This window comes from Atractosteus spatula, chromosome 23 (genome assembly GCF_055471065.1).
Source record: "Atractosteus spatula isolate fAtrSpa1 chromosome 23, fAtrSpa1.hap1, whole genome shotgun sequence".
Lineage (NCBI taxonomy): Eukaryota > Metazoa > Chordata > Actinopteri > Semionotiformes > Lepisosteidae > Atractosteus > Atractosteus spatula.
In genome coordinates this window covers 16,801,087-16,810,104 of record NC_142728.1, presented here as the reverse complement: position 1 = coordinate 16,810,104, position 9,018 = coordinate 16,801,087, and the positions used below count along the sequence as shown (strand labels likewise).

The window sequence follows — 9,018 nt, the reverse complement described above, 5'->3', positions numbered from 1 at the left end:
TCCACAGACTTGGATTTTTATTTTTCTGTTTTGTGAATGTGTGTGTATATATATTTACGATCGTACAATGCACTTCTTTGCTCTCGTCGCAGTGGTTAAAAGGGGCCGTTGATGCCCAGAATTGTGAAGAACGCTCCCAGGAGAAGCAGAGCTGAATGAGCAGGCCTGGCCAGTGCTGAGCACCGATAAATCAGGCTCCTCACAAAGCCAGGCTTTCTCCAGCGTGAATGGGGAGAGCTCCGGGAAGAACAATGAGCTTGAGCTCCGCAAACAAACAATCTTGTCGTCTTTTCCAGGAAAGGGCTTCCATGAATGGCCTCTCCATACATCACGACCACGAATCACCCTCACACCTCTTTCCAAAACAAAATTCTGCCAAAGCCGCAGGAGGCCTGCAGAGGCTGAGAAACCTGAAGGAGCTGCGTGCCACCGCTGCCCATGTGCCTGGGCTGGTGCTGGCGATACAGGCCTTCGTGATGGGCTTGTCAGTGACATGCCATCCTTCACGGACCTGTGCTGCCTGCGATTACCCTGCCAGCCTTCTCAGGGGTCCATTTGTTTCCAACCTGGAGTTGCAAAACCCAGAGAAGAGGCTCCTGGTGTCAATCCCAACTGGAATATTGAGCTTTTGTGCAGAGAACACGCTTTCAGTTTTTGTTTCCTCTGTCATCAATTAAGCCTCGCAACCTTGCAAGAATTGACTTCAATGCTTTCGGCTTTTGAAATGCACATTGCATACACCCGGTGCCGATTCTCCAGGAAGCAGGGGATGTTGGGGTTGTTCGCCTGCTGGGCCTGGGCCAGGCACTGCTCGGCCAGGTGGGTCCCATGGGTAACAGGAAGTATATCGGCAGCTACACCCGTCGCGCTCAGCCACCCATGGGGTCTGTCGGCTCGCTGGCAGGAAAGGCAGCCAGTGTGCTCAAAACAGCCACTTTACAGCCAGTATCCTGGCCAAAGGTTATCATGTTCTGGCCTTTCAGTGCGCTGCACACAAATATCTTCCCAGGGCTGAGAACCCAGCCGATATGAAGTCCCTGATGGAAAGGATCCGTTGGCAGTCGGGTTGCTTTAGCAGGACGGCTGTGGGCGCTGTTGGAATCCGCTGTCACCGGTTGAGGTTTTGTACTGGATAGTTGCCAGTCGGCCCTCATCGTGAAACACTGGGACCAGCCGATAGCCGCTCCCCCGCGGCCGCAGCTGGCAGCGACGCGCAGAGCGGCTTGGACACCCCGCTATCCCGAGGGACCAACGGTGAAAGGTCCGTCAGAAGGCGTTTTGAAAGACGCTGTTCCCAAAAACACCAGCTGAATCTGAATCTGTGACTTGGGTACAGATGGGAGGCATTTCTCTCTCTGCAGCACCTTCAGACCCTCTCATCTCTCAGGGAGGAGCTGCGCCTGGTTCCTGACCTTGGAGGCATTAGTTTCCTCAACAAGGAGGCAGCTCGTGGAATGTCCACCACCAGGACATTTCTGTTCTCACGGGTGTTTGTACCTGAAAGCGACGACCTCCAAGCAGTCAGAGTTGAGAGGGCTGAGCAGGTCGGAACTGAGCTGTGGAGCTGAGGGGATCTCGACCCTGCTCAGCATCCAGTCGGAGACGCAGAACAATTTAAAAATAATGAGCATTTCCACCAAGGAAAATGGCCGGCATCCAAGCAGTAGGGAGGCCAAAGAATGTAGTTCATTGGTGAAATTTCTTCAATAGAATTTAAGAAAGGATGATGTAAGGCTGAAGGATTACGCGTCGTTCTTGCTGCTAGGACACACAAGTTGAGGATGTCTCAAGCTCTGCCGTGAGATTTCCACAGGTCCCTGGGTGATTTGGTGCAGGTCCCCCCATCAGAATCCCTGCAGGCTTTAGCCGATAGAGGAAAGAGCCTTCAGGTAGACTTCTGTTGAAGGAGGCTGTACAGTTATTAAGACTCCATTCCAGGTGTAAGTCTCTTAAGAGGACACAAATAAGCAGGAAATAAATCACTTGCAAAATAGTGAGGCAGCATGGATTATGGGATTGCACTGAAGAACTGTGAAATCGCTCTGACGGTTTTTTTTGCACTGAAGAATTAAGGACACTGAGGGAGTGCAGACCGCTGTATCGTTGGGGTTAAGTGAGACGGGAAAATCGGTGAGGAAGAGAATCGTTTTCTTTGGCGGGGAGCATCCAGGCGCGTGAGTTTTATCGGGTTGGATAGGACAGCAGCAATTGTGGCTGTAATTTGAGGAGCCCCTCATGCCTAATGTTGTGAAGAAGCTCTATTAAAGGCGCACTAATAATGCCCGATAGGCTGAAACCGGGGAAGTGTGGCCGAAAGGATTGTTGATGGCCTTCCTCTGAACCTCATCACGCTGTGACAGGTCCTTGCCTGTGGCTACCGGCAATGTGATCAAAAAGAAGGCTGTGTGAGTGTTCATTAGGCTGCCCTGCGCCCGTGCCCACAGAGCTCACTCGTCAAGCCGCGCCGCTGCGGCGAGTGGGGTCGGCGCTGCGAGCGCCGGGCTGAGTCGCTGGCGCGGGGGAGCTTGCCTGGCTCCGGGTTCGAGCCGTCAGCGGCTTGTAGGACTCTGTTAATTGAACCCCCCCAGCTCACCCGGGTATCGGTCTTCCTGCAGAGCGCTACTGGGCTCGGATGGACCCTGCTGCATTTGCATTCTTCAAACTGGAATGGCGCGGGTCCGTGCACAGGCTGAGCTCTAGGGTCTCGGGTTCCAGCCAGGTCGTCTCATGAGCTCACCAATGCAGGGAGGGTAGGCTCCTGCACCTCCTGCACCTCCCCTCTGATGGCAGAGGACCTCTGCCTGGTGGGTGTAACAAAAAATTCTCAATGTTAAAGTGCAGGACTTGCCCACCATCTACTTCTGGCCCTGTACAAAGTAGCACCTGTGCCTGGTCTCCATGGCAGGGAGGTGAATTTCAACAGGAGCAGAGGTCTGCTTGTTTCCTGAGCTGGCCGGTCAGTCCAGCACTGGCTGACTAGACCTCCTAGAAGAGTTCCTGGTGTCCAAGAACTGACTCTGTGTACAATAAATCTTCACATTGCCTTGACGGTAGACAATAAGGAGCTAACCTATACAGTGGATAGCAGCAGCTTATGGCTAATACAGTTCATTAACTAGTAACAGAACACTAAGAAACACACTGTTTGAACACTTTTTAACATGCCAACCTGCTTACATTCCAGTGCAGTTTTAAAATGTCACAGTGAATTCCTGTGGTAGCTGGATAAAGGAAAAAAGGGAAGGTTTATGATGGGCAGAGATCTGTGCAATGAACAAATAGCAAATAATTCACGTCCAAGTGCACTGAAAGTCTTGCCCTCTCACTCTGACTTTTTCTTTCTCAAAAGGTCTTATTTAGGACTGTGATGCAGAAACCACACACACCTGGAATTCCCTGTGTTTAATAGGATAGGGGTGAGGCTGTCAGGTCATCCTGATTATATAAAGATATTTTAATAGTTACCTAAATCGCAGGGCTGAGAGTCACATCGGGTAGATAAAGAGCCCATTGACAGTTATTTTTCTGGCTTCAGACAATTTTGAAAATCCATGTTATTAAAATGTAGCTGATTGTGCATCTAGTCATCAGTCGTGGATTTTACGTGAAGCAAAACCTTCAAAATCCTCTGACTGCAGAGTTGGTGTACCCCGTCTTGTCCCCCATAAAAAGCTGGAAGAAACTGAGAAATATATTTGACCCTATGCAGAAGAAGGCAAACAATTTATACTAAACACAGAATAAACTAGGAATGAGATATTTGTCGCGCTGATGCAACTAGAAATATCCCTCCACTAACGAAAATCCAAATTTAAATTAAAAAAATAAAAATGTTTAATGAATGTGCAAGTGTGTGACTAGTTTTTTCTTGTTGCTGCGGAGAAGCAACTGACTTGAATTATTCATCGGCTGCGCCCTGTATTTTCTTTTCTCTTCTATGCCAATGAATTGTAGCTGCTGTTTGGAAAGCTCTGAGATGCTTAAACTAATTTACACATCAGTGCCTGGGAATGCCTGAGTGCTTTTTCCTTTTTGTACACCTGTTCAGGTGACAGCAAAGGCGCAACGATGACCCCGAGAGCCGGCTGTGTGTGTTCAGTGTTCAGTGTTCAGTGGGCGGGTGTGAGCGCGTTCTGGAGGGACCCGACAAGCCGAGCACCACACGCGTCCGCCGGCGCAATCAGGAAGCCTCTCGCATGGTGAACGTTGATACTTTCTGAAACCCGTTCTGCGCTCGTACATTTCCTATCCAAAAACTCCACTACGCAGGAGAGGAATTGCAGCAGCAGGGAAATAAATTCGAGTAAAACACAGGCCCAGCGGCTCGCTGCCTCCCTCAGACACAGCGACATGCAGCACACTGCTTTTTTTGTGTGCAGATCTTCGCTTCATTATGACAGGCCTATGTACTTATTATTTTATTAAATCTGCGTTTGTTGTCAACATGCATTCATCCTCACCCAGGTTTTACTGGTCTCTCCTCCGTGTTTTCTGTGCAGTTGTGACTGCCATGAGCGCAGTTTTCTCGCCCGTGGAATTTGTGGGCATAAGGGTCGCCGCCTGTCTGTGCAGAGTGTCATTTCAGGTTGGTAAAGGAAGTGCTGTATAATGTTTCATCGTTATGGCAAGCCTAGAAAATACAGCTTCTTTGAGAAACGTAGTTTTCCTCTGAAGAACTGCGATTTTGTCATCAGTTTTTTTCTGGAGCTATGAGCCCTCCCCGGGATGACTGGCTCGCTGAGAAAAAGAAATGATGGCACTGTCCAGAAAAATCACGTCCCTGCTTTTTTCCATGGATGAGCGCAGATCTGCGAACACTCCCCAATTAAGCACAGTGATTAATTTAGTTGCCTTTGTCAGATAACTGAAGCCACGATTAGCGCTATTAAAACAATCTTGTTATGTTCTGTAGTAACGCACAAAGACACTTCATTTCGGACTGGCCGGTGGATTTCTATCAAACTGTTGATGTTCGAATACATCAGCAGGACAATTTCAACCTGCTTCCTATACCTTAACAACTGCATTCATTTTGTTGGATCCCAGGAGAGCCCTGAGAGCCAAAGGCACACGTTTTTGAAGAATGTCCTGCGAAATCACGGATGCTAGTTCCAGCTCTCAGTCAATTCAACAGGGGTTGCAAAAGTCAGTGGCTTCATACAAGCATCTGGGAACCGGAGAAGCAAGACAAGGCAGTGAAGGAGTTGCTAAGGGCTTCCAAACACAAGGAAGATGTATGAGCAATGATCCATTTCTTATCTGTACAGCTGTGTGCACAAACAACACACAAGAACAGGAGGATAGAAGCTCAGGTGAGGAGGGAGAGTGGGGCAAGTGGGTACAGGTCCCTCAGCCCCACAGCGCTCAAGCCGCGCAGCTCAGGGCCAGCTGTGCTAGAGGCCCTTCACACAAGCCAGACAGACACTGCGCGCGCAAGGCAGTTAGAGACCACTTATTCACCTCTTTCACTCCTCACTCTCTGTCTGCTGCTCTCCCCTCTCCCTCATCCCAGCCAGTTCCTGCGCCAGAGCCCCTCTCCCTCTCGCTCTGCATCTTTGCTTGGTGGGGTGGGGTTCAGACCCTCCTGAAGAGACCCCCACTCGCGTACACACACACACCTCAGAGGTTCAGACCCTCCTGCAGAGATCCCCACTCACAGACACACCTCTGAGATTCAGACGGGGTTCAGACCCACCTGCAGAGACCCCCACTCGCACACACACACCTCAGAGATTCAGACCCACCTGCAGAGATCCCCACTCACAGACACACCTCTGAGATTCAGACGGGGTTCAGACCCACCTGCAGAGACCCCCACTCGCACACACACACACCTCAGAGATTCAGACAGGGGGTTTAGATGCCTCAAACCCAGCTTTCACTCAGCAGTTTCAGAAATGGAAACTTTGAAAAGACAGACCCGCACCAAAGCCGTCCTGTCATGAAAGCAAAAAGTTTATTCATGTTTTGAAACTACACATAACTACCACAAGGAAGACCTTCCAGTCCAGGGTGTAGTCTGGTTAGAAAGTAACACGAAACATTTTTAATACATTAGAATCACTGCCACAAATCATCTTTTTCATGACGTAATCAGCTTCGCATACAATACAAAAGAAAGAAGAAAACCGAAAGGAAAATTAAAGGCCTGACCCTGTTAGACAGGGCTGGAAATATACAGTTCCGAATACTGAAACCTCTATGCATTACAGTCATTTTATTTTTTATTCTTTTTAATTTTTTTTGCGTGGAATAGTAACAAGATGAGCAACATTCAAAATGTTCTTCAGTATTTACAACAGTTTTACTGTTCGGTGTTAATTTATGTATGACCACAGACCCCCCCCGCCCTCCCTCCCCTCCCCCCGCGCACACACACACACACTTTTTATCATCAGTCTTTTTTTGTTGTTTTTTTTGTTATTTTTTTTTAAAAGTTGCACCACGGCAACTCTAAATTTTCTTAAAAGATTAAAATATACATTAGATTACACGGAGGGAAACAAAGAGCTTATTACAAGATGCAAAAAAAAAATCAAATAAAAATCTTTTTAAAAAACCCAAACAAAACCATGGTGGTGATATTGTTCAGAGGTAGTAAGTGAGCACTCTAAGCTATAGAACATGTTGAGTCGTCTATTGGTATGTATGAGTTTGCGTGAGGTAATAAAGCTGTATCTTGATTGGTGGGATGTATAAATACTCTTTAGCTACACTATATACAACTCCTGTGTGTGATCCGTGCCTTGTGTTGCCAAGTGGAAGTATCAGAATTAGTTGCCTTTACTGTAAGACCCAGGCCATTTCCATAGCAACAAGGGGTTAAAGACATTTAGAGCGAGGTCTCTTTTCCGTTTTGGAAGCGCGTGACGTTTAAACTGATGGCAATGAATGGTTGTGTCTGTTCCCCCGTTCATGACCTTTTTTTTTCCTGCGTGAAAGCTTGAGTCCAGTTTGGAAACATCGTTGTTTGTTGTCTTTTTTTTTTTAAAAACGTGAACTGTGCCGTTGAGCCACAACCAAGTCCGTGCGCCCAGAGCACAAGGGAGATGACTCTTCAGAAGCCGCCTGCAAGTGCAGAGCATCAGCCCCGTTACACAACTCAATTAGCCAGTAATTGTCACAAACGGGTCCTTGCTTATTGGAACCACACCGATATATTGAACCTCATAATGCCAGATTCGTAGAAAAAAACTCATGACAAAAGGTTGCATGAAGAAGTGCACTCAACAAGCTGGTGACTGAGCACGGGGGGTTATTCGCCTGATGTTTAAGTACTTTCCCCGAAAACAGTTCAAAAGCTCAGACTAACACTCACGCGACCCGGGTCCCCACAGCGCATTCTGAGGTCTCCCAGCCCGGGCTCGGTGCAGAGGGGGCTTTGCCGGTGGGATGGAGGGGGGCTGTGAAAGACGATGGCGACGGGCAGACAGATCCGGGGGCAAAGCGGCTGCACCTGTTGCGCCGCCGGGCTCCGGGGAGCAGACACGTCGGCACCAAGCGGGGGCCCACAGGGCTGTCAGGTCCGAACAGATAGACAAACGCTTCACAACGTGGAGGGGGGAAAAGGAGCACCGGATCCACTCCTAGCAGATCGCAGAAGGACGAAGACCCTCGTGCTCGAGTCACAGAGGGGTCCGGAAGATGGGCCAGCGAGGGTTCGCGGCTTCGGCTGCTGCTGTGTTTTTGCGATCCGGGAGGAGGGGGGAGGGTTTTACAGTAAAACGCGGCAGACGATGGTTTCGGAAGTGGTAACCGTTCGGCTTCTCTGGTTGGTCCGTCGGTGCGAGTGAGGGCTCGGCAGCGCGCAGGGATTGGACGGCGTCGGTGAAGGGATCAGTTCGAGGTATCGGAGTGCACACTTCCGGGACCCTCTGTCGGGGACGTCACAGAAGATGGAGTGGTCGCATCCTGCCATCCCCCGTTAGCCTGGCAGAGGAGGAAGAAAGAGGAGTGAAAACTGGGCTGCACCGGACAGTTATCCACACAAACTCTCACATTACTCACCTGCCTTTCCTAAAACCATTACTGTGGCTTAAAATTTGAAAGCTGCCCTAGCCAACATCTTCATCTTTATAAGTTTTTTAGTAGATTACTGCAGACGCCCTTCAAACATCAAGGCCTTAATTAAGGGGCTTAATTCTGAGGCTCAGCCTGTGAGAGAGAGCGAAAGGGTGAACGATGCATGGTGAAGGATGGTCTGTGACCAGAGCACGTGTTAGACATAACCGGAGCACGGGGGAGCACAGGCATGATTTTTGTGTGCGAACTGGGGACAAGAGCAACGCCTCCGAGATGAACCGAGGTCGAAGAACATAAACGAGGTGCTGAGCAGGGAAGTGTATCACCCAGGTGGGGAGGGGCGTGTGGGGGGCTGTGAGTGAGTGTTGGGAAGGGAGTGCAGAAAATGGAACGAAAAGCAAAGGAGAGGCTTCCGTGCAGAACTCCCCTTCCTGCGTGTGTGTGCGTGGGCGTGCTCGGAGTCCCGTAGGAAGTGGGGGGGGGGGGGGGTAGTGAACCATTTCTCTTTTGATGCTGGATCAGCGCGCTGACAGCCTCTTTTGCATTAGCCCGGCATCGGCCCAGAGAGGCTCTCAGATACAAATCTGCCTCGTGTCCCAGCCCATGGAAGCAATTGCTGAAATCAGTGTCTCATCGGATCTCTGCAGTGGCAGACAGCTTGTCGCTGCATCTTTTCCTGCCAGTCAGGGAGGCGGGGGGGACGCTGAGTTGAAGTGACGGGACGGGCCCCTCCGAGGGCAGGGACCGGCCTCTGCTGGAGCCCCGGCCCCTCGCCGCCACGCGGCTCCGTCCGCGAGGCGAAAGGTTACGGGATGCTGATGTACACTACGCCGCAGCTCATTATCAAAACAATCCGTCTGCATCACTGCCAACGATGAGCTACGGTCCTCCTGTGGCTCGTCCCAGGAATCAGTATTTTGCTGATTTAGTCTTCCTGGAATAGGTCAATAAGCAGATGAATCTGCTTTCCTGTGGGCTGTGGTGTCTGTTGCATTG

The 9,018-nt window shown here is 49.9% G+C and overlaps 1 protein-coding gene across 4 annotated transcripts in view; it reads right to left on the bottom strand.

Annotated features, from left to right (window-relative positions):
* Nucleotides 1–5,940: 5,940 nt before the first annotated feature.
* The window catches only part of pbx3b (pre-B-cell leukemia homeobox 3b), a 92,319-nt gene continuing 89,241 nt past the window's right edge, over nucleotides 5,941–9,018 (bottom strand). For 2 of the 4 annotated variants that reach the window (XM_088940369.1, XM_088940368.1), the window contains one exon: nucleotides 5,941–7,929. Coding sequence is in view for 2 of the 4 variants with exons in the window: in XM_088940370.1 (XP_088796496.1) it covers nucleotides 7,837–7,929 (93 nt within the window). In the remaining 2 variants the exon portion in view is untranslated. The remainder of the gene's footprint in view (nucleotides 7,930–9,018) is intronic. The other 2 variants (XM_088940370.1, XM_088940371.1) reach the window with 1 other exon arrangement.